At 32.6% G+C, this 25,623-nt stretch overlaps 1 protein-coding gene across 17 annotated transcripts in view; it reads left to right on the top strand.

Moving 5' to 3' along the window:
- CCDC171 (coiled-coil domain containing 171) overlaps positions 1-25,623 on the top strand; it is a 488,107-nt gene that overhangs the window by 45,676 nt on the left and 416,808 nt on the right. For 15 of the 17 annotated variants that reach the window (XM_032477676.1, XM_032477674.1, XM_032477672.1 and 12 more), the window contains 3 exons: positions 12,253-12,345; positions 15,804-15,964; positions 22,125-22,263. The exons of 1 other annotated variant lie outside the window; for it this stretch is intronic. In XM_032477676.1, coding sequence (XP_032333567.1) covers positions 12,253-12,345; positions 15,804-15,964; positions 22,125-22,263 — 393 coding nt within the window. The remainder of the gene's footprint in view (positions 1-12,252; positions 12,346-15,803; positions 15,965-22,124; positions 22,264-25,623) is intronic. One more of the 17 variants, XM_032477673.1, reaches the window with a different exon arrangement.

Below are 25,623 nucleotides of genomic sequence, written 5' to 3'. Positions count from 1 at the left end.
ATTATAATTTTTGGAAAGAAGGTATGATTCTTACTATTTTAAGATGATATACTAACCCCGATAACCTGAATGGTCAAGAAAATAAACTTTGAAATTACTGATACTAGTAAGAACATTCAAGAAGGAGGTCAAAAAGAAAATAATGTATAACAGCTACGTTTACATTCTTAGAACAATAATAATCAGAGAATAAAATACTAGAACAGTTTTCATCACCACACTGACAACAACAGGAATGCAATTAACAATAAATACATTTTAAAAAACTGGAATTTAACTGAGAGTCTTAAAAGAAAATGATGAGACATTTTGGGAACACTTAACAGTGTAAAGATATGAATCTTCCCTAGATTATATTATGGGTTAAAGCAGTTCCAATCAGAAATTCAGTGGATTTGCTTTGGAAAGACAGATTGTAAAATTCATCCACATGAGAGTCTCTAAAACATTTTGATAAGACTAATGAGTAGGAACTTACTATACCTGAAGTTAATACAGATTATAAAGCTTCAGTAATGTACCAGTTGTGGTTTTTGGTTGTATGCAACAGGAACCAGCTTTGGTTAACTTAAATAGGGGATTCAGTGAATATGGGAATCATATTCACAGATTCAGAGGGATGTTAAGGAGTCAGGCTCAGAAATTATATGAGTCCCAGAGCACCTCCAGAGCTCTTGGTAGCAGAAATGATGGATGAAATTGGGGTTAATTGGTACCAGCAGTTTTCATTCTTTTTGTAACATTATTCAGGATTCAAATCTCAGAAAGAGAACATTTGGTTGAAAGAGATAATTTGCCCCAAATAAATCCCTCTCAATTCTACTAAAATTAAAGCCACTCAAAAGAAATTCTTTTTTAGGAAATTAGGATGCTGGTACCAAAAGGAGGGAAAAGGTTGTTGAGTGGCCAAAAATTACAGTATCTCTAAGATCAGACTTCCAGTGGCACAGAAATGAAAGACCAGTAGTAGACTTGTAGAGCTTGCAGAGTATATATGAAAATTTAGTATATCAAGATATTTTAAATCAGTAAGAATAGGAAAGATTATTCAGTGAATCATGTTAAAATAATTGGTTAAATATTTAGGACAAAATAAAATTAGATTCCTACCTGACATTATATTCTAAAATAAATTCAAGTTGGATTAAAAAGAGTAAAATATTAAAAATAGCAATAAACTAAGAAGAAAATTTGAATTAATTTTTTCTGCTCTCTGAGTGCAGTATGACTTACTAGTAATAAAGCAGAAGAACAAAATTGTAAAGGAATAAATTCATAGCTTTGACTAGGAAAAATTAAAGTCATACATAAGTAAAGCCTCCACTTCTAATAAAATAAAAGGACAACCAAATGAGAAAAATATTTACAGCAAAGGATAAATCTCTCTCTCTCTAAATCCCCTACTATTTGGTAAGAAAAAGCAGAAAGCCTTTATGAAAAAAACCTACCAAGAAAGTCAAAGGAGATATGAAAGAATAATTTCGGATGAATAACAAACATGAAAAATAGTTAACCTCACCATAATGTAAGAAAGACAGTAACACTCATAACAATAGTAAGATTAAAGAAAATGATAGTACCCAGCATTGCTGAGGGTAAAATTGCTGTTAAAAATTCTTGTACCTTGAAAGTGGGGGTGTAACTTTTTAAAACCAGGAAGGAATTCTGATTGGCCACCTTATGGAATCTTTCCTCAGAAAATTATCCTATTCTTCTGGGACTCTCCTCTGCACCACCTCCTCAGTGCTGTCTAGGCACTTGGCACAGCCATCACCCGGGGACTTTTCGTTATCCTCTGTTGGATCTTCTGTTTCTTAGGTCCCTTGCCTCCATTACTTTTGGAGTACATAGTCTAGTAGTTTCTAAAGAAAGGGTGTCTGGGAGCTAATTTTTATTTGATCTTGCATGTCTGAACACGTTTTTTATCAGTAAAATATTAAGATGGATATAATCTGGCTGAATACAGACTTTTAGATTGGAAGTCTTTCTTTTAGAATTTGAAGGCCTTGCGTCACTGGTTCCCAGACTCTTCTGTTGCCGTTGATTAGCCTGATGTTATTCTTATTTGTATTCCCTTGTTGGTGACCGTTTTCTCACTCTTTTCCTGTCTGAAAGTTTTCCTGGTCCTCTATTCTTTTAAACTTTTTTTCCTCCAGCTTTATTGAGATATAATGGCATATAGCCCTGTATAAGTTTAAGGTGTACAGCATAATGATCTGATATATTTACATATATCATGAAATGATGACCACAATAAGTTTGGTGACTATCCATCATCTCATATAGATACAAATCGAAAGAAACAGAAAAAAAAAATTTCTTTCCTATGATGAGAACTCTTCTGCGTAACTCTCTTAACTTTCATACAGCAGTGCTAATTATATGTAATATGTTGTATATGACATCCCTAGAATTACTTACCTTGTAACTGGAAGTTTGTACTTTGCAACTGCCTTCATCCAAATACCTCTCCCCACCCCCACCTGCCTCTGGTAACCATAAATCTGATCTCTTTTTGTATGAGTGTGTTTTTGAAGTATACTTCACCTACAACACTTGCATTGTGTAGTACCTGTTACACAATGTAGTGATTTGATATTTCTGTACATTTCAAAATGATCACCATAAATCTGGTTATGATTTGTTATCATACAAATATATTACATAGTTATTGGCTATGTTCCCCACACTGTACATTTCATACCTGTGACTCATTTATTTTGCAACTCGAAGTTTGTCCCTCAGTCTCCTTCACCTGTTTATTCCCCTCCCACTGCCTCCTCTCTGGCAACTACCTGTTTGGTCTCTCTATCTATAACTCTGTTTTTGTTATGTTGTGTTTATTCATTTATTTTCTAGATTCCAAATATAAGTGAAATGATAAAATATTTGTCTTTCTCTATCTGAGTTATTTCACTTGGCGTAAAACTGTCCAGGTCCATCCATGTTGTTGGAAATGGCAAGATTTCATTTTTTTTTTTATGGATGACTAATACTGCATTGTATATATATACCACATCTTTATCCATTCATCTGTTGGTGGGCACTAAGATTGCTTCCATAGCTTCGCTGTTGTAAGTAATGCTGCAATGGACTTAGGGGTGCATATATCTTTCTTAACTAGTGTTTTTGTTTTATTTGGAGAAGTACTCAAGAATGGAGTTGCTGGATCATATGGTCGTTCTATTTTTAATTTTTTGAGGAATCACCATTCTATTTTCCATAGTGGCTACATCAATTTTTATTCCCACCAGTGTTGCATGAGGGTTCCCTTTTCTTATTTTTCACTTTTTTTAATGGAAAACTTTGAACATTAAAAAAACTAGACAGCATAGTATAATGAACCTAACGTATCCATCACCAGCTTCAACAATTATTCATTTATAGGCAATCTGGTATCATTTACACCCCTACTCACTTTTCTTCTTCCCATATTATATTGAAACAAATCCCAGGCATCATGTTATTTTAACCATAAATATTTAATTGTGTTTTGTGAAAAATAAAGGGTCTTTTATTTAGAACCATATTATCAATATCAAACCTAAATAAACAGTAATTACTTAATATAATCAAATATCCAGGCATTTTTCACATTTCAAATTGCTCCATATATGGCATAAATGTGTGTTTGAATCAGAATCCCTATTAGGTCTACAAATTGTAATTAACTGATGTCTCTTAAGTCTCTCAATCTATCCATTCTCTATCTATAGCTTTCTTTTCCCTTTGTATTTGTGAAGATGCCAAGCTATTACTGCTGTAGAATTTCCACTGACAATAAAATTTCAGAACATCAAAGATAAGCAGTGTTTCTTAGTATAGGTTTTTTGGTATTCAATGTGCAGGGCATTTGGTGACTATTTTAGTTAGGGGACTCATGTCCTTTATTTTGTGTAATTCTCTCATATTATTTCTTCATAATTTCCTCTTTAGGGTTTTTTCCACTTTCTATTTTTTAGGCTTTTAATTATTTAATTGTCTGACCAACTGGATTGTCTTTTGCTTTTCTTACCTTTCTGTTGTCTTTCTCTTTGTCTTTTTGTTGTTGCTTTGTGGGAGATTTATTTGACTTTTCTAATCTTCTAATTGAATATTTTCTATTCTCTTTTTAGTTTCTGAGGGCTCTTGTTCTCTGTACCATTTTTGTAGCATCCTGTTCTTATATTGTGACTACTGTATTCATTTGTTTATTTGGAAAATATTTATAGTGAGTGTCAGGCACACTTTTGGGTATTTGAGGCAAACAGTGAATAAAACAAAGCATCTTCTCTTTTGAAATTGATACTCGGTCAGGGAGACTCATACATTAAATTAAACAGAACATGATAAGCCCTATGAAGAGGAATAAAGCAGATGAGGGTTATAATAAATAATGGAATGGGATGGTTACCCCCTTATGTTAGTGGTCAAGGTAGGCTGACTTGATAAGATGACATTTGAGCAGAGACTTTAAGGAAGAAAGGCTGAGCCATATGGCTAACTGTAAGAAGAGATTCTAGGTAGAAGGAATAGAAAGTACAAAGGCTGTGAGATGTGATTGTGCTTGGAAAGTTTGGGAAATAGCAGGTAGTCCATTGTGACTGAAATGGAATGAGCAAGAGAAAGCCTAGTAGGATACAGAGAATGGTAGGCAGATTTTATAGAACCCCGAAAGTCTTTTGTAGTTCATTGTAAGAGCTTTGGCTTTCTTTCTGAGGTGGAAAGCCATTGGAAGGTTTTGAGAAGAGAAGTGATATGCCCGCTCTGATTTGTTTTAACTGTACACCAGAAATGGACACAACATTGTAAACTGACTATAACTCAATAAAATAAAAAAATAAAAAAGGATCATTTTTTATACTTATTGGAAAACACATTGTAAGAGGCCATTTAGGAGACTGTTAAAGTGGTCTAGATGAGAGATTATGGTGTTTTAAACCAAGTTAGTGGTAGAGGAGATGGTCAGATTTGTATGTATTTTGGAAGATAGAATCAGCTGAATTTTCAGATTTATTGGACCTGCCTTGTGAGAGGAAAATAAAGGAGTAGAGAATAATACTAAAGATTTTGTCTTGAGATATGGGGGATGACATTGCCATTTATTCATCGGCAAAGAATGCAAGTGGGGTAGATTTGGGAGAGATGAGGAGTTTGGTTTTAGATACTTTAAATTTCATATGCCTATTAGACATCCATGTGGAGATGTTGAGTAGCACTTAAATATGAGTATTGGTCTTGGGAAGCCTTACTGTCAAGTGATAAGGAGATGTGCCAAATACTTTATTGGAAAATGTTGGAATGCTACAATCTATAGGTCTTTTCCATTAATTTCCATGAACTTTTCCATTAATTTCCATTAACTATGTCTCTCCTCTTCTTCCTTCCCTCTCAGCCCTAAGCAACCATTAATCTACTTTTGCGTCTATATATTTGCCTATTCAGGACATTTCATATTAATGGGATCATGCAATATTGGATCTTTTGTGATTGACTCTTTTCACCTCGCAAGATGTTTTCAGAATTCATCCATGTTGTATCGTCTGTCAGTACTCCATTCCTCTTTATTACTGAATAATCTTTCAGTGTATTATATACCACATTTTGTGTATCCACTCATCAATTGATAGACAGCTGTTTTCACTTTTTGGCTGTTATGAATAATGACTCTATGAACGTTTGTGTACAAGTTTTCTTGTGGACATGTTTATAGTTCTACCTAGGAGTGGAGTTGCTGAGTCACATGATAACTGTATGTTTAACTTTAGACTGTTATGCACAGTGGTGGCACAGTTTTATATTCCCACAATTCTAACCAGCAATGTATGATGGTTCCAATTTCTCTAGATCCTCACCATCACTTGTTACTATCAGTCTTTTTAATGACAGCTTGTATAGTGGGTGTATAATGGTATCTCATTGTGGTTTTGCTTTGTATTTCTCTGATGACCAATGATGTTGAGTATCATTTCATATGCTTACTGACCATTTGTATATCATTGGAGAAATATTTATTCTGATCCATTTTGCATTTTTAATGGGTTATTTGTACTATATAATTATAAGATGTTAATAGTAGGGAGAATGGAGTGTGGAATATATAGAAACTCTTAATGATAATGACAAATATGAACTTGGCAAAGATAAAATTACTCTTACCACGCATGGTCTAATTTTATATAAGTTTAGAGAAAAAATTAAAAAATGAGATTATATTCTAAATATTTTTAGCTTTTTTGTCACTTGTGCTGAACATTTTTCAGGTCAGAAAATTTAGGAATATATCATTATATTTTATTTTATCATTTTTAATATTATATGGTTTGTGGACAGCTGATTAAAAAGGATTAGAATAGAGTTAAAGTTCTGAATATACTTAGAATTAAAAAAATCATTCGGAAGCCACTTTAGGATGCTATAAAATTCTATGATCATCACTGAAAACATTTTAATTGCCTTAGAGATGTGAAGTACTAGGTAACAGTAATTTTCGTTGATAAAATTCTTGGTAAGCCAAATTTGACTCAAGTGAGGAAATGTCTAACGCCTAAACTTTAGGATTTGTTTTTGGACAACTCAGTATTGATTATTTTTCTTATAAAATACTCACCTGCTCTAATTTCTTTTTTTATTGATGTTGTAAATATGACATTGTTTTAGACTAGTTTTACTTGTGGGTTTTTTTTAGCTACTCCATAAATACTTTTGATTATGCCACGTCTCTGCTTTTGGAGAATCTGAAGGTAGTCCAGATAGTCTCTATTTTTATTTTATTTATAAGAATTTTATAAGTGGACAAATATAGTCCTGTGACTTATCTATAATTCTTCATATTTAGACACGTTAAAAATTTTTGCTTTGTGTTTAAGTGAATGTGTTTGTATTGGCTATTTGACCAGAGGATGACATAATTGAAGGAGAAGTTAAATTTCTAGAGAGCAGTTTATTGCCACTTTTACATTCATTTGTGGAGACATTAACTACTAGTAATTTTCAGTAGTTAAATAATCATCAGTGGTATTTTTTTAAAAGGAGTAATATAAGATGAAATAATAGAGAGGAAAATTGTTGAAATTTTAATTTAATAGAACACATTGTTTAATGTCAGTAATATAAGACTAAAGCAATGAATATAATAGACACTTAGCCTGATTAATGTTTTAAATTTTAGTGAAGCTTTAACAATTATGTTTCATGAAAAGGCAATTTCTTTATGTGCCTGGTCCCCAAAAGTTTATATGTGTGTGTGTGTGTGTGTGTGTGTGTATGTGTATATATATATAAATTTAAAAAATCTGATAAACTATAGACCATTGTGTAGCTTAATCATTTTAACATGGATCAATGGTTTCTTAGATTAAAAAAAAAAAAACAAAACAAACTCCCAATCCAATTTTCTAAATGTGGTGCTGGATACCACAGAACCAAGGGAAAAGTGAACTGTAAAAGAAATATCCATGGCTTTTATAAACCTCTTTACAACTAGGGGAGGTTTTTGTTTTGTTTTGTTATGTTTTGTTTTTATCATGGGAAATAAGCTTAACTCAATAAGAAAAGAGAAAAGAGAAGATGCAAACCTAATTCTGAGAGAACTGAAGAATTTCATGAAGATTACAGTGGGAGAAAACAGTCTTTGCAAATAAATTCTGAATTGCGTCTGTCAGTCTTATTCTATATTATAACAACATAAAGAAAGGTAGAATGTAGCCTTTTTCTCTACACGTATACTACGTTTAAGTGAAAAGGGGAAGACAAATGAATCTCACCTCTCACATTGTCCATGAAGCAACCTCTTATGAGTCATCTTTATAAAGCCATCGTGTGTTTGTAGGAATGGTTTTTAAACAGCTATTTGTGTTGATTATCAACTGTAAAGTAGATATATAATGAAATCACCTGTGTTACACAATTATGCTTATAAGTATTATATATTTTTGTATTTATGTTCAAGTGGATTTTAAAATTGGAAGTTTATTCAAATATTTGTTAAATACTGAACTTTTTGTTGCCAGAAAAGGTAAAGATGATTTTAAAGATGCTAAATTAATTTATTATCATGCTAATCAGAATTTGTGGTCTGTAAATTCTTCTCCTGAAATTTCCTATTTTCATTGTCTGTGGTTTCTTTTATTATACCTTGAAAGTATAATATATAATGTGTAATCTTTTTTCCCTCACTAAACTCTTTTACAGGCTGAGTGAAATACTTAATTTTTCAATCCTTGTGAATAAAAGAAGTTTCTTTGTTCTCCAGTTTATTCCTATAATCATCTCATTGCCTTTTTATGTCCATCCTGAATTTGTTAAGCCTTCGATTATTGCTATATTCAGTGACTAATTTTGAGGTTCCTGAAACTGCAGAGTTAATCATGGTCAAGGTGATGGGTACATAGAGCTCTGAATATTTGTACATTTGGATATTTCTTGGTACTGCTGTTTTATTTTAAAGTGAGGACTGCTTTAAGTGAGCCTGTTCATATAAGATAATCAAAAGGATCCTGGAAAACAGTTATGATTGGGCTATTAATAAAACAGTTAAAAATAAATAGTAATTTGTAGCAGAGAAATAAAAGGAGCATCAGTTAGAGACAGATAAGTTTTCATCTACGACACAGGTTGTTTTCCTTTTTTTCTGGCACATGGTAGGTACTCTTTAAATATTCTGTTTTCCTTTTTGGTGGACCTACATAGTAGAGTAAATATCAGTGAGATGATCATGGAAAGATGCAAGCATGTTCATTTGTTTTTGATAAGCTTGTGTTTTAATAAAGTGATGTGCACTTAATGAGATTGAGAATAACTATAACATGTTTGGATTTTTGTGAGGGTAGAATTTAGTGGATCAGTGTTCCTTGATCAGAAGATCAGCTGTTCACTTTTACACAGCAGTTCCCATGTTACAAGTCACAAAAGCAGCATTAATTCTGCCTCTGACTAGAGCTGTTTTTCTTATATAGTGTACTGGCTACATGTGATGTAAGAGACCTACTTAAAACCCCCAGATATTCAGATAAGAATGCCTTATAAAGATTTAAAATATTATGTACTATGTTGTATTGGCTTGTTTTGTAAAATGTACCATATTATTGAGTCAAATGACAAAATACATATGACACTTCTTTGAAAACTGTAGAATATTAGTATTCAATTTTAGGATTTATGTCGTCAATGACATTAACATAAGTACTGTACACTCATGCAAATGTGACACTTAGCAATGTAAGTGCTTACTTTAAAAAATAAAGAGCCCACGTTAAAGGTCAGACTAATTAATAATACTACTTTTCAAGTTCTTTGATTAGAACAAGGATGATAAATAGGAAAGGACTTATATGATGTTCTTAGTTATGACTCCTCAACATATGACTTAAGTATTGTGATATTATGGTGCTTCTGTTTTTCAAATACTGAGATTTTGACTCTCTAAGATTTCTTTCTTAGTAATAAAAAATACTTTGAGATCTTCCGATTAAGGGCTCCAAGTATGGTAACCATTCTTTTCTCCCTACCCCCACATAAGTAAGGAATAGGTATTGTAGTTAATTGTTAACACACGTATAATATATTATTTACAGCCGTTAAAATATAATAAAATATACTTACCACTAAAATAACCATTATAGAATTAATCAGTCTATGATGACTCAGTCCTTTAGAATCATCTTTTTGAAGATAGATTATTACTATATTGGTTACTTGTAAGAGTATTCATTAATTGGAAATATCAGGTGATAAAATCTGGAAAAATAGTTAAACAACCACTTTCTGTTTACCCAGCTGTCGACATTCTGGGGTAAACTTTGTGCAGCTGTTTTGGAAACAGTACTATGTAACACATACTGGAAATCTCTAATTAGTATGTACTTACGTGGTATTTCCTCCCCTATTTTTCCTGATGTCCATTTTAGTGGGGTGAATTTTATATATTGAAGTTTTTCTGTATGACTAATTCTTTAAGTTCACATATATCCTTTAAGCTGGGTGTATTCTGTTTGAGGAGGAAAGGATGTAATAGGAACTGTTTTTTGCCCAGTCTTTCAGCAGATTCATTGTGCACATATGTTTTCATAACTTTTGTGAAACTTTTGGCCCTGAAAGTTATAGGAGCAAATGTGGTGTGGAGAACAAATGTGGTCTGGATTTGTTTGGTTAGTTCTGCTGCTCAATTGGAGTTGGCAGCTCATGCCTGTGTTATCATAAAATAACATCTACCAAAGGGTTGGACAGGAGACAGCCATCTCTATGTTACCTTCTTCAAAGAATGAAAACTCATTTTTCTTATCTAATTGGGCTTATTGTGGTTTAATGAGATATAAATCATAAAATAAAAAAAAATTAGGTACAACGAACACAGAATTTACTGGAATAAAAATCTCTTGGCAGTGTATTGCAGTAGGAAAGGACATGACAACCAGCTAATAAATGATAAAAAAATGTGATCGTTTTGTGTTACATAAAGCACACTGATGTTCATAGTATTGGGGAACAGACAGCATATTGTATAATCCTTGTATTATAGACAAACTTGTATCTAGTTAAATTGGCTGGTGGTATATATGGATTTGTGTTGGATTTTGTATTTTAATATGGATTCTGTTATACTTTCTGCTCTTGCTTTGTAGATTACATTAGGATTGGATACTAATGAGAGACAGATTATGGTTGTTGTACTAGTTCTCGTAGATAGTATATTGGAGAAAAATATTTGTGAACAGCAAGTTGGTGTTCCTCTGTCACCCTCTGCTGGATGTAAGAATTAATTCACCAGACTAGAAGATGAAAAACAAAATTTATTAGGAGGGCTTTAGTTTAATTATTTCCATCAGCAAAACCTACTCTTGGAAGAAATTTGTTTAAAGAGTTGAAAATTTTTTTGTTGTCCTTACTGATTAATTGATCATTTTAGTATCAATAAACAGTTTATAGATTTGTTTTCTTCTGGACGTTTCATTTAAAACCAGAAAGTGTGAAAATAAAGATGTGATCTCTGGTTTATTATTTCAACCCATTTGGTTTTGGTTTAGGCAGATAAAACAAAACATTTGCTTGATTTTTGTAGTGAAAATCAGATAATTAATATGACAACATATACATGAAAAATGAAAAGAAGACTTGAATTGTTCATTTTTTTATTACAGAATCACTGAATATTCTTTATTTTAATAAGATATAATGCTTATTTTGATAAACTTATGCAAATAATTTTTGGAATCTGAAAGAGTATATTAACATTGTTAGACTGGTTTTTCTATTTGCCCTTTATTAGCTTTTTGCTTGTTTTGATCCTTTATTCTCAAGGTCTATGGGTTATTTCCTTGACAATGGTTAGACTTCTTCTGGCCTGTAGAACCTAACAGAAGTGTTTTGAGTACTGAGCAAGTTGACTTTAGTTCTTCAAGGACAGAAATTTCATCTTGTGTTGTTACAGTAATTTTTTCCCTCCACTAGTGTTGGCCCTACCTAGGGTAATACTCATTTTAATCTGGCTAACCATAAGGATTTTTCTGTTTTAGTACATACCATGCTTTCTCCCTGTAGCCAAGGGGGATCCCTTGTTCTAAGGACTAAAGTCAGCATTTAGAGGAACTTTTTGACAGAAATCAAGAAGCTTTACTTAGGTGGCTGTGACTTCTTTGAAATGTTATTGATTCTTTAGATTTTTTTTCTTCTTCTTCTTAACAGAGGCCCTGAGGATTGAATCCAGGACTTCATGCATGCCAAACACCCACTCTACCAACTGAGCTATACCCCTCACCCCCATGTCCTTGGTTCTTACACTTAGGGATTCTTTTTATTTTTTATTGAGATATACTTCACTATCATAAAATTCACCCTTTTAAAGTGTACCATTCAAGGATGTGAAACCATTGCCATTATTTAATTTCAGAACATTCTCATAACCCCAGTAAGAAACCTTATGCCCATTAGCAGTCAGTGCTTATTCCTCCATTCTGCCCCTGGCTACCGGCAGTCACTAATACACTTTCTGTGTCTGTGAATTTACAAGACTCACCAAATTATACACTTTCAACATATGTAATTTATTACATGCAAATTATACCTTAATAAAAAAGAAAGAGAAAGCAAGCTTGGGAGCATTCTTCCCAAGCATGATTTTTACATGGTTTTTTACATGATTTTTAAAATATAACTTTTATGCTTCTGCAGATAAAAAAATGAGGCTACAGTGATATGAAGTGTTCATTACAATAGTGATCTATACCCAATTTAAATATCAATGCTTATGAGTTTAAACTTCTAATTTGTTTTCAGGCAACTACACTAAGAGTGAGGAAATTAGAAGAAAATATTGAAGCAGAAAGGGCAGCACATTTGGAATCAAAATTTAATTCTGAAATTATTCAGGTAAAATGAAAATACATTTTTTTGTATGAATTTTATTAAGCTAGAAAAAACAGGATTATGTTCAGAGAACTAAGGTGTGCATTTAGAATAGGTAGCATATTGTTAAGACATGCGTTATTCTGTTTAAAGAAATAGCTGAGGGTAGTCTTTACTCTGTTAGAGAGGACCTGCCCCATTACACCCCAGGGCCGAATCACCCACTGCATGTTCTTATGAAGGTTTATATTGTCTGTGGTGGTTTTTGTGCTACACTGGCATAGTGGACTAGTTGTGACAGAGACCTCATGACCTGCGAGTACAAAATGTTTGCCATCTGGCCCATTTCAGGAAGATTTGCTGATCAGAGTGTTCTTTTTTAGCAACATCCATAGGATGAACTTCTTTCTGAAAACTTTTAAAAAATATGCACCTTCACTGATTAAGTGTATATCCTGTGCATATCACCTGTCGCCATATTAAGAGCTGAAAGTATGAAGATGAATGAGCTCAAACTGGGACTTAAACATTCTATTACCAGAGATTCTGTGTACCTATATATAGATATAGTTAGAAATAGGAAATACTAAATACTGTGGGAGCGTAATAAGGAGAAGGATTAATCTGTGAGGGGAAGTAAATGAAGGCATCCTGAGGAAAGTGTCCTTTTCCCTAGGTCTTAGAGAAAGAGAAGGAATTTGCAAAAGAAGCAAAGGCATTTTAACTGGGGGTTGGCAAACTACTACCATGGACCAAGCCTTTGTTGTAAAGAGTTTTACATAAAGTTCCAAAGTCCAAATTCCATACTTAAATTTGAGTATTTTAAAAAGACTCAGACTTTTCTGCTATATTAAAATTTAATTAGTAGAATTTTCAAATTTTACCTTGTTATTTAAACAGGTCTTAATATAGGATACAACAGTCTGCAAGAATTTTGTAATACAGTATTTTCAGTTTTATCTTTAATGAAATGCCTTTTACCTACATAATTCTCAGACCCATGTATTTGAGTGCATCTATATGTAAAGCAAACTTGTTTAAGTTAAGCTTTTTTTTTCTTTGTTTTAAAATGGCATTAATAAGCAGTAAAGCTGAAGTTTTAAATTCATGAAAGAAGTAGAATTCAAAATTTAAGTTTTTCATTGTAGTTATATGACTGAGAATATATAGTTAGTAGCTATAAAATGAAAATTATTGCATGTATATTTTTTGCTCATATAATTAAAAATTAATGTTTGATACTCAATTTAGTGCTGTAACTTAGAAAAAAGCAAAAGTGTGTATTTGAGTCATATATCTATAAATACTGACAAGTATTTTCAATGACATACACCTAGTAAAATTCAGTATCAGACTAGTTTAAAAGCAAATGAGACTAGTAAATAGTTGTAATCACCATTTTATCATAAACTGTAGTTAAAAATATGTTTGAAATATTCTGTTATTAAATTTGTTTGGATGCGTCATAAAAATGAGAAAATAGATTCAAGAGAGTTGACTCAGAATTGATTATTTTAAGTCTGCTTTTCTTTCAGTTGGATTGGTTTATCGTTTGTGATTGAGTTTGCATATTTTCTGAAAGAAAATAGCAATGTAGATAGAAGAAAATGTTTCCTAGCTTTATTATTTTACTTGTGAGCATTGGGTTTAGACAAAACAACAAAGAAAAATAAAATTTAAAAGACCAATTTTGAAAATTTACAAAGTTGTATCCACATATCTGTTCTACTTCTTGACTTTAGTGAAAGAGAATAAATTATTAGTTATATTATTTCAATTATTATCTCAATGTCTCAATTACTCCACAATATGTTTGGATAATTAGAGATAGTAATTCTGGTGATTTGTTATTTGTATAGATTAATTTATTGAAACATTTTCTATTTCCTAGGCTGCATTTTTTGGTGAGTTCATTTTTCCTAACTCAGGTTATCTTTTCTATACCTGGGAGGCTGTGTCACACAGTGTTCATAGCATTTCTCTGATTTCATGGCCATTTGGGTCTGCCTCTGTGACAGGAAGCACTCGTCCTTTTCTAACAAATGCTAAGACTGTGTATTTTCACGATGAGTGTGTATATCTTGAGCACCAGCTCATTGCATGGCACATATCAAGTGCCTAATGATATTTACCTAAACACTTATTAAATAATTATTTTATATTTATATCAAATATTAAATGCATATTAATATTAAATACACATTGTCTCACTAGGTCTTTGTAGCAACCCTGTAGACAGTCTGTATATTATTATTGTTGTTGTTATTATTTATTATTTACCGATGAAGAGCCTTAGGCTCTGGGAGTTTAATATGTCTAAGGGCACTTAAGTTAATTTGAAGAATTGTGACTCAAACCTGAGTCTTATGGTTCCAAAGCCCATTTTCTATCTAGTGTAAAGCATTTTTTTCCAACCCCCATCTTCTTTTGAACTTTAACAAACTTATTTTTATTTTTAACTTAATTTTCTGAAAAGATAAAATATTCACATACTTCAAAAATCCAAACAAAAGCAAGCAGTTGAAAACTCTTACTTTCACTCTTGTCCCTATCGTTATTCTACTCTCTTGCCTGTACATATCCTTATGTTTTCCACTTGTTTACCCAAAGTATAGCATACTGTATACAGTGATCTGGACTTTGCTCTTTTCAGTATATATTGACACTACATGGAGGCCCACATAGAGAACTTACTTTTTGAAAGTTGTTTTGTAGCCTTTTTACATCTGCAAATTATTCTTTTATGGGAACGCACTTTGTTTATCTACTATTGGCATGTACAGGGAATCTGGTTTTTAAAATGTCTCATTGTGTAAAGTTTCCAGTTTATGCAGAAGTAGAGAGAACAGTGAAATGAACTACCCGTATACCCCTCACTCAGCTTCAAGACTTAACCTCAGGCCAATTGTGTGTTATCTATTAATCCTCTTCTAGTCTCCTACGCCCAAATTATTTTGAAGCAAATTCCAAATATCATATTATTACACCCATAAATATTTTAGTCAAATAGTATTATTTGATAATAAACATTTTAACTTTTTACAGTGAAAAATCTCTAGGAATAAAAAGATCTTTTAACTTTCTTAAGCTTATGAAGATGTTCATATAATAATGTTTCTCAAAAGAGGGGAAGGATACTTCCCTTTAGTTCTCAAAAACCACTTAACTTATTATGTTTATGAAAGAAATGTTCAAATGGGTTAGCAGGTCAAAATTAGGCACTTTGGTAGGACAGATGATGTTGCATCAGTCTGTCCTTTTTCATAGCGTACTTGAGTCTTCCACTCTTCCTCCCTTCCATTAATCATGTTGAGGAAGGGAATAGACTGCTTTTTGTTTATTTTCCTTTTTTAAACCAAAAACAGAAAGAAAAACTTGTTTGGATGAATGATAATCTGCTGTTTGATAAAGTACTGTACTCAGTTTGAGGCTGATGCTAGTATTTCTTCACTCCCTTTAATTGCTTTTCTGTCATCTGGTAGTTACGGATTCGAGACCTTGAAGGAGCTTTGCAGGTAGAAAAGGCCAGCCAAGCAGAAGCTGTTGCTGATTTGGAAATGATCAAGAATGAATTCAAAGAAGTTGAAAGTGCCTATGAGCGAGAAAAGCACAATGCACAAGAGAGCTTTACAAAACTAAATTTGTAAGTGTTTTACTGTAAAATTCTCTAAATTAATATTAAGACTTTATGAAACCTACATAAGTATAAATGTGTAGTACCAGGTACATGTGGAAACACTCTGCTGGATTTTGAAGTATCATGGCTATTCCACAGAGTCTCAGAAATGCAGTAATACTTTCTTACACTAGAAATTAACTATATTAATGTGTTTTACATTATAGTTACTGATGTAATACAGTATCTTTAAAGACTCTGACTTCTATGCCATTAAAATGGTCTATGTGGAGATGGCTAATGTTTGCGAATGTCTCAAACTGCAGAAATAATACAAGGAGTGATACTGCAACTAGGGGCTTGCATGCATGTGACTCACTTCATATTTAGCTTTGCATGGTTTTGTTTAATTTATATAACACCCTATGAGATAGCTATTCTTTTTATCCCCATTTTGCAGATGTGGAAATTGAGGCTTTATTTAAATTTTAATTTTTTATTGTTTTTTAATTTTTTTAACATTTTTTATTGAGTTATAGTTAGTTTACCATGTTGTGTCAATTTCCAGTGCAGAGCACAATTTTTCAGTTATACATGAACATACATATATATTCATTGTCACACTTCTTTTTCACTATGAGCTACCATAAGATCTTGTATATATTTCCCTGTGCTATACAGTATAATCTTGTTTATCTATTCTACATATACCTGTCAATATCTACAAATTTCGAGGCTTAATGAGGGTAAGGACACACAGCTAATAAGTGGTAGAGTCAGGACCTTTCTAACTCCTACTAGTTTTACCCGTTTTCAGTTATAATGTCTTTTGTCTGAAGAGTTCTGTGAAATGCTTTAAGAAGTTTATAATTGTTTAATATGTTTCCAAAAATAAATCAATAATAGACAGTTTAAATCATTCCTTCTCAGAGGGTGGAACACATACCAGCATTGGTAGGTGACATGTATTCATATATTATAGTTATGTATTTATTTTTAATGTTCATTTCTATTTATGATACATAATGGTTTTCCATTTACAGTTGTAATATAAAGTTTCCTTTTAAAATACTTCATTTAACTTATGATGTGAGTTAATTTAAAGAAAAGTATTATTTAGAATGGTAGTAATTGTTATGAGTATGGCAAAGTTATAAAGATGGCACTTGAAAGGCTGAAGTTTGAAAAAATTTGAAGTTCTGAACTGTGATTATTTTTCTTAGTAATGCTTATAATATTTTAAATGAATAATTCTTAACCAAATTTTCTTGCTTCCTCTAGAATAACTTAAATGACATTCTGTGAACATTATTCTAAGGATTTATGCTTCATTTTCCTTTGAACCATAGCTTGAATCTGCACATTTATATATAAATATGTTTGAAGGGCCTTTATGTAGTGTATAGTACAGGCTTCTTTACTGTTGCTTTGAGGTAATGATTGGGACCTGCTAGAGAAACTATAAGAAGTCAGACTGTACTCCCAACAATTAAAGCTTTCCCACAATGAAGTGATAGACTTTTTGGGAAATTAGTGAACTCCCTGACTTGGAAAGTTCAAAACAAAGGATGGATGATTCTCTGTCATGGATACTGAAGAAGAAAAGAGTCCTGCAAAGGTTGGACTAGAGGAATTTTAAGATACCTGCTAACATTTAAGCTGTAACATTTTAACGTATGTACTATTTAAGTTGGCCCCCAAAGCAAACTTTTTCCCTTAGATTTGTTTTGCTATTATTTCTGTTTTGGTGCTTGAAAATTTTTACTCAAATTTTGTATTCCAATAAGCACAGGCTAATAATTCTAAATGTTAGTGATGTATTCCAACTAAGCACCAGCCAACAATCCTAAGTACTTTACCATAATGTCCCTTTTCTGTTCTTCATCCCTTTGTAACTGTGCTATAATAATAAAACAGTTAATAATAATTAAAAAAATAGTAAAAATTAAGTAGTAATTGAAGCTCACTACTTATTGATAGTTCCTGTGACTTCTCTTCCCCTATCCCATCTTCCTTTTCATTGTATGTAATATGACAGCCCCTTCCTTTCCATTTATCTGTGGTATGAGAAGGAAATGACAGGAGGGGTGACTGGATAAGTTATTTCATTTTCTACCTGTAGTTTGATTCTTTTTCAGAATCTTCTTTAAAATCTTTTAGAGTTACAAACTCAATTATTAATTTTTCAAAGTAGTTCTAAGTTTTGGATAATATATTTTAAAAAGAGAATTGATATTTTAGGTCTTTAAGGTAAATAATTCCTTTAATTTACAACTTTGCGAGTAGTGAGTTTTAGAGCAGACGTTGTTTTAGCTGTTGGATAGAACTGACTTAGCAACTGGAGATAATGAGAGTATAGAGGAAATGCTGCCTGAACCTTGCTGGTGGTAAAGGTTTTTAAGTTTCTGTTTCCTCCCAGGTAGATCTAGGCAAGATCTTATTGAAAGGCAGGAGAAAAAAGCTGTGTATATATTTCAGTTTTAGTTTTGGCCAACACTTTAATGACAATGAATATTCCTCCATGAAATTATTTTAGATGAATATATAGTATACATATATAGATGGAATACACATATTAGATAGAATATATATTTTAATATATCATTATATATTCAGTGTTATATATAATAATACAATAAATAAAATTGTTATATACTAAACATTATCTTTTAAAGAGCTCAGCTAAGAATTTGAACAATAACAGGCTATTTTAACAAATTATATAATGTAACAATACTTTTAAATACTATATATATTCTATATTTCTGTAATCAAATTTCCTTAGTTATAAATTTTTTTCCATTGAAAGCTTGCAGTGTGGAACAAAACTTTTCAATCTTTTTATTTTGGACCTTTCAGTATGTCAGATTTTCATTAGCAGTAGTAACTGATAGTTGGGCAGTAGGGAGGAGATCATGGTAATCTTTAAATCTGCTTTAAATTTAAATTTAATTTAAAGTAACACTAGTCAAAGATATGATATTGAATGGACTGAATCTAAATATATTTATCTTATTACATTCAACATATAGAAATTCTCTATTTTTAAAAAAATATCACCCCGAAGTATAAAAAGAACCGAAAGTATTATAGTTTGTAACACTGTTACTGTTCATATTCTTGGTAAAAGATAGCCTGGAGAAGACTGTTAAAACAGCTGTACTGTTGTCAGATTCTTAGCTGAGTCCTTAAAAAATAGGAATCCAGTAGAAAAGAAGGCATCTTAACTACGAGTTTCCTTCTGTTCCCTTTCCTTTTTTCCCTAAATCCTCCATCTTTCAAGTTCTGTCTGTTTTGTATTAGGTTCTATGAGACTGGGGCTCCCTTTAACTTTCATTTTATTTGCCCTACACATTGCCCTTGGGTGGGACTGTTGGTAGAAGCATAGGAGCCAACTTTTTTGGGTTGTGCATGAGATTCCTCATGGCAAAGGATGTTCCCCATTTCAGTGGACTCGATTTGGACTTTGTTTATAAAATAGCACCAAAGAACAAGTGCATTTATATTTGCTGAGTAATAATATTTTTTATTTAAAATTCTATTTTAATCAAATTAACACTTTCACATAGTCTAAAAAGTAAAATAGTACTGTTAAACTCATGAAAGACAGCATTTTGGTATCCTATTGTTCTCTATGACCAGTTTATACTCCTTTGAGGCAACTACTTTTAATTCTTATAGCTGTTTCTTTTGATATTTAACTTCATACTTCTAAATAACATGCATTTTGTGCCATTTTTTTGCTTCTACCTTTAAATGTTAACCTATTGGCCTCTACTTACTTATCTCCATTGTACATTTCTACCATACAACGCACAGTTATTCCATTCCTTCTCCCATTGTTTCAGTAGGGTTGCTTTTTTGGGTAATTTTTTTCTACAACTTTTTTGGGTCCCTCATCTTTGTTTTTCTTTATTGCACATTTTATTATATTCTTTGTTTTTTATTGTTCATGTGGAGAGGAACTTTATTTTGTTCATTGCTGTCTTCCAAAGTCTAGAATAGTTCTTGGCACACAAGAGCTGCAAAATAAAGATTTGCTGAATTATTAAATGAATAAATAGTTAATAATCACCTCACTTTTAGTTGGATTAGTTTGTGTGTCCCAGTCACTAAGTTATTCTTGAACTCTCTAACAGAACTGAAAATCTCTTCTTACGTTTCTATACCTCAGACGTTCTATCATTTTAAGTATCTTCTAAGATATACCCCTCTTGGATTCTTCTCTAGACCTCCTCCTTTCTGGACAAATTGTTTTATAGACTGTCACAGCCTTCCTACCTAGGACTTCACTTCACCATCATCTTTGGCATTTCCTTTACTTCTTTTTTACATTGGATCTCTTGTTTGCTGATCTTATGCCTTCTTCCTTGTTTGATTTACTCTCTTGGAAGGTAGCCTCTTGAGAAATTTATATGAGAGGAAAATTTTTAAAACTTGCATCCTAAAAATGTCTTTATTTAATCTTCACCTTTTCTCTTAGTTCAGCTGGCTGTTTATTCAGTTCTAGTGTCAAGAAGTCTGAAGTCATTTGATTCCTAAACTTTGAATGTGGCCCATGTTTTCCTCTGGAAACTTGCACAGAGTGGCCACCAAATCTGGAAACATAAGCAAGTATCTAGAAATGGTTTACTGGTGTTATAATATAACACACGATAATACTAATATTATGTATTTCCAAACTCTATGGACATAATGTGGAGTCTTCTCTTTGTTCCCAGTGTTCTGGAATTTCACGATGACGGGCCTGGCATGGGCTGCTTTCATTCATGCTGGGCACTCATTGAGCTCTTTTTAGAAACTCAAATAATTCATTTCTGGGATTTTCTTCTATTACTACTTTGCTGGTTTCTTCCTTTCCATTTTCTTTACCTTCTGTTTTCTGAAACTTCTGTTGTTTGTATGTTGGGATTGCTGGATTGACTTTCTTATCTTTTCTCTGCTTTGATCCGTTTTTGTTGTTTAGTTCTACTTTCTGGGAGATTGATACAAATGTAGTAACTAATCCTTTTATACATGTTTAAATTTTACCTACTCTATCTTACAATACCTTTGATTCAAAGGAGAATATACCAAAGGGTTGGCAGTAGAATTGTCTGTGTTCCACCTTAGAAAAAGAAATGTCAACCGTTCAGAATAAGATCTTGCATCATTCAAAAATTAGCTCTTCATTTGATTACAGCCTGAGTATAGTGTAGATTTTGTTATACGTGTCATAAAATCTCCAGTATTACAGCTTATAAGTAATAGGAAATGAGTCTGTTGCATTTATCAGGGAGATGTCAGATTAAAAAAATAGTGGCAGCACTTTAATTTGAATTAAAATTATCCATATTAAAAACATTATCCATGTTCAATCCATTGAAATAAAATTATCCATATAGCAAATTTTAAACTATGGTACTTCCTAATTGCTTTTCATCTTATGGTCCAAGCAAGAATGTAAACACAGTTTAATGCTAGCCTGAGCAAAATTTAAATAGGAAGGCAAATCCTTTGAAAAGAAATTTATGTTTTCACAGTGAATATGAATGATTTTTTCCTCCAGTTTTTTTTTTCTTTTTGAGATATAATTGACATACAACATTGAATACAGTAATTAGGTTTTATTTATTTATTTAAATGACAGTATTGGCAATTGAACACAGGACCTTGTGCTTGCTAGGCAAACACTCTACCACTGAGCTATACCCTCCCCGCTGAATATGAATGATTTTTGATTATTCTTGCTTTTGGATTTTCCATGTCACCACATGCGTTCCACTTGCATGGATACTCAGGAGTAAAACATATGTGCCATTTCTAATGTTATACTTTAATTAGAAAATGGTTTGTTAGGACTGCTTTCTGTTTTGAGGCAGTTTCTGAGCAAACTGGACTGTAGTGGGTGGGGTTTGTCTATCATAAATAATGGTAATAACAAATCAGCCCCAACCAGATCCATTTGACTTATAACCTTGGACATAGTACAAATATCTGCTACCGAAAAGGGGGAGGCATTGTTCCCATAGAGTCTTTCATTTAAGAATGTGCAGTCTTTTTTATTTGAAAAAATGAAAAGAGGCCTTTAAAGCCTTTGGGCACAAAACCATGATATATAGTACATCTGCCGCTTGTGTTCACGTTGTATAATAGGACTTGATAAAAGCATATTTTAAAACCTTGCTTTGACACTTTAACTTTTCAGATTAGAAAGAGAGTATTTCTCCAAAAACAAGAAACTAAATGAAGAAATCGAGGAACAGAAGAAAGTAATTATAGACCTTTCAAAGAGACTTCAGTATAATGAAAAAAGTTGCAGTGAATTACAGGAAGAACTTGTAATGGTAAGGTTAAAAAAGAAAACCCTATGGCAATTACTTTATTGGGTCAAATTTGATGTTTACAGGTTTTTTTTTTTCTCACTACATACCATGAAATAATTGTATGAAAGTAATTTTAGTGACATTGATATAAAATTTCAAAACTGGAGATGCTGTTTATAACAAAGATATACATAATAAAACATCTTTGGAATAATTGGGAAAGTAAATGAACTAGTAAAAACTCTGAATTATATGATATTTCAAAATTTATTCAGAGATTATTCTTTTTTTTCTAAGCTCATAAAACAGTGTTACCTAGATGGAAGGGGAATTAGGGTTTATAATCAGTAGATCTAATGATTTCAAAGACTCCCTTTTGTAATCATTTTGAACCTTATCACTCTGTCTTCATTCCCCAATAATCTAGCCTTCATACCATCACCAAATTTATCTTTCTCAAATATTGATCTGATCTTGTCATCCTCCATTTATTAAAAAACCATCAGTATTTTCCTGTTGCTTTCAGAATAAAGTTCTTGTCCTAAGGCCCCTTTCTTTGTGGCTCTACATTAACTTTTCCAGTGTCTTCTATTGCCATCGCCCTCTCTCTGTCTTGATTCAGCCACGTTAGAGTACTCTTTGCTTCCTAAACACATGATACACTTTCATGTCCTCTTGCTTTTGTTCAGGCTGTTCATTTTTTGACCCACGTTGACTGAAATGCTCTTTCTCTTCTTTTAAACAAATTCCTATGTATCCTGTAATACTCAGCTCTGATATCTGGCAGTCTGTGAAGCTTTCCATGGTTCCATTTTTTCCTGCTTATTCATCCACCTAAAATCAGAATTCAGCCCTCTCCCAACTTTCTTTAGGTCTTAGTTTAGCATCTCTGTCCTAACACCAAAATCTGATTTTCTCTTCCCCAAGTAATTGAGAGTGCATTTGAGGTTAACTTAATTCATTTTACATACCAAGATTACACAGTAGTACTTGCCTCAGTAAACATTTGTTGGATGGATTTATTGGTTGATGCAACATACTCTACTCTGCAGTTTGCTGGGAACCTTAAGAGGGAGGGCATGAAGTTTATAGTCATACTCTATTTTCTGTTCGTCTTGTTCTCCACATACATACCTACCTCACAGACTTGGCTTTATTTATTTATTTATTTATTTATTTATTTATTTATTTATTTATTATTGAGGTACAGTCAGTTACAGTGTGTCAGTTTCTGGTACACAGCATAATGCTTCATATATGAAGCAGTCATGCATATATATACATATATTCATTTTTGTATTCTTTTTCACCATAAGTTACCACAGGATATTGAATATCATTCCTTGCACTATACAGTATCAAATTGTTGTTTATCTATTTTATGTATAGTGGTTAACATTTGTAAAACTCCCATCCCCAAATTTATCCCTTCCCACCCACTTTCCCCTGGTAACCATAAGATTGTTTACTGTGTCTGCGAGTCTGTTTCTGTTTTGTAGGTGAGTTCATTACTGTCCTCTTTTTTCTTTCTTTTTTAAGATTCTACGTATAAGTGATATCATGTGGTATTTTTCTCTTTTTCTGGCTTGCTTCACTTAGAATGACAATCTACAGGTCCATACAGGTTGTTGAAAATGGCATTATTTTATTCTTTTTTATGGCTGAGTAGTATTCCATTGTATAAATATACCACAACTTCTTTATCCAGTCATCTATTGATGAACATTTAGGTTGCTTCCATATCTTGGGTATTGTAAATAGTGCTGCTATGAATATTGGGGTGCGTGTATCTTTTTGAATTAAGGTTCCCTCTGGATATATGCCCAGGAGCAGGATTGCTGGATCATATGATAAGTCTATTTTTCAGTCTTTTGAGGAATCTCCATACTGTTTTCTGTAACTGCTGCACCAAATGACATTCCCATCAACAGTGTAGGAGGGTTCCCTTTTCTCCACACCCAGCATTTATTGTTTGTGGTCTTTTTAATGATGGCCATTCTGACTGGTGTGAGGTGATACCTCATTGTAGTTGATTTGCATTTATCTGGTAATTAGCGATATTGAGCAGTTTTTCATGTGCCTATTGGCCATTTGTATGTCTTCATTGGAGAATTGCTTGTTTAGGTCTTCTGCCCATTTTTGGATTAGGTTGTTTGTTTTCTTATTATTAAGTTGTATGACCTGTTTATATATTTTGGAAATTAAACCATTGTCAGTTGCATCATTTGTAAATATTTTCTCTCATTCCTTAGGTTGTCATTGTGTTTTACTTACGGTTTCCTTTGCTGTGCAAAAGCTTATAAGTTTAATTAGGCACCATTTGTTCATTTTTGCTTTTATTTCTGTTGCCTGGGTAGACTGTTCTAGAAGAACATTGCTAAGATTTATGTCAGATAATGTTTTGCCTATGTTTTCTTCTAGGAGGTTTATAGCACCTTGTCTTGTATAAGTCTTTAAACCATTTGGAGTTTATTTTTGTGTATGGTGTGAGGGAGTGTTCTAACTTCATTGATTCACATGCTGCTATCCAGTTTTCCCAACACCACTTGCTGAAGAGACTGTCTTTTCTCCATTGTATGTTCTTGCCTCCTTCGTCAAAGATGAATTGACCGTAGGTGTGTGGGTTTATTTCTGGGCTCTCTGTTCTGTTCCATTGACCCGTATGTCTGTTTTTGTGCCAATACCACACTGTTTTGATTACTGTAGCTCTATAGTAGAGACTTGGCTTCTTTACTTTCAGTTATATTTCACAACTCTTAGTGACAATAGTTACTGAGGAAAATGAGTATTTTTTTCTCCTTTTCAAAAAAGATAGAAACTCTGGGTTATACTAAGACATAGTGGCCAAATCAGTGCTGCCCAGATAGAAAGGTAATGGTAAGACAGAAAAGTAATAATGGGATAACATTTAAACTCTTTATCATTTCAAGTGGTACAATATTATATACAGACAGGTGCTTTCTGTCTTGCTTCAGCCACATTAGAGTATTCTTGGCTTCTTCAACACATATATTTTCATATCTTCTTGTGTCTGTTCTGGCTGTTCATGTTTCTGACCCACATTGACTGAAGTGCTCTTTCTCTTCTTTTTCCTTAACAAATGTCTGTATATCCTCAAATATTCAACTCTGTCTCCATTCAACTCAAGATATCCAATTTGTTCTGATTCAGGGATTGATATAATTGCTTGTGCTGTGGTTGAATTTGTAATCTGAATACTTTGGATGTGGGGTTTTAGAAAGCTTAGAGCTCTCTGTGTAGCGTACTTGGATGCCTGTTCACTGTTATGTGCTGCCCTAAATTCATGCGCTATCCCACCTCTTAACTCCTGACTCAGAGGGGTGAATCATGGTGGAGAAAAACACATCCGAGTCATTGAGC

This window comes from Camelus ferus, chromosome 4 (genome assembly GCF_009834535.1).
Source record: "Camelus ferus isolate YT-003-E chromosome 4, BCGSAC_Cfer_1.0, whole genome shotgun sequence".
NCBI classification, from domain to species: Eukaryota; Metazoa; Chordata; class Mammalia; order Artiodactyla; family Camelidae; genus Camelus; species Camelus ferus.
This window is presented reverse-complemented; position numbering and strand designations above follow the sequence as displayed.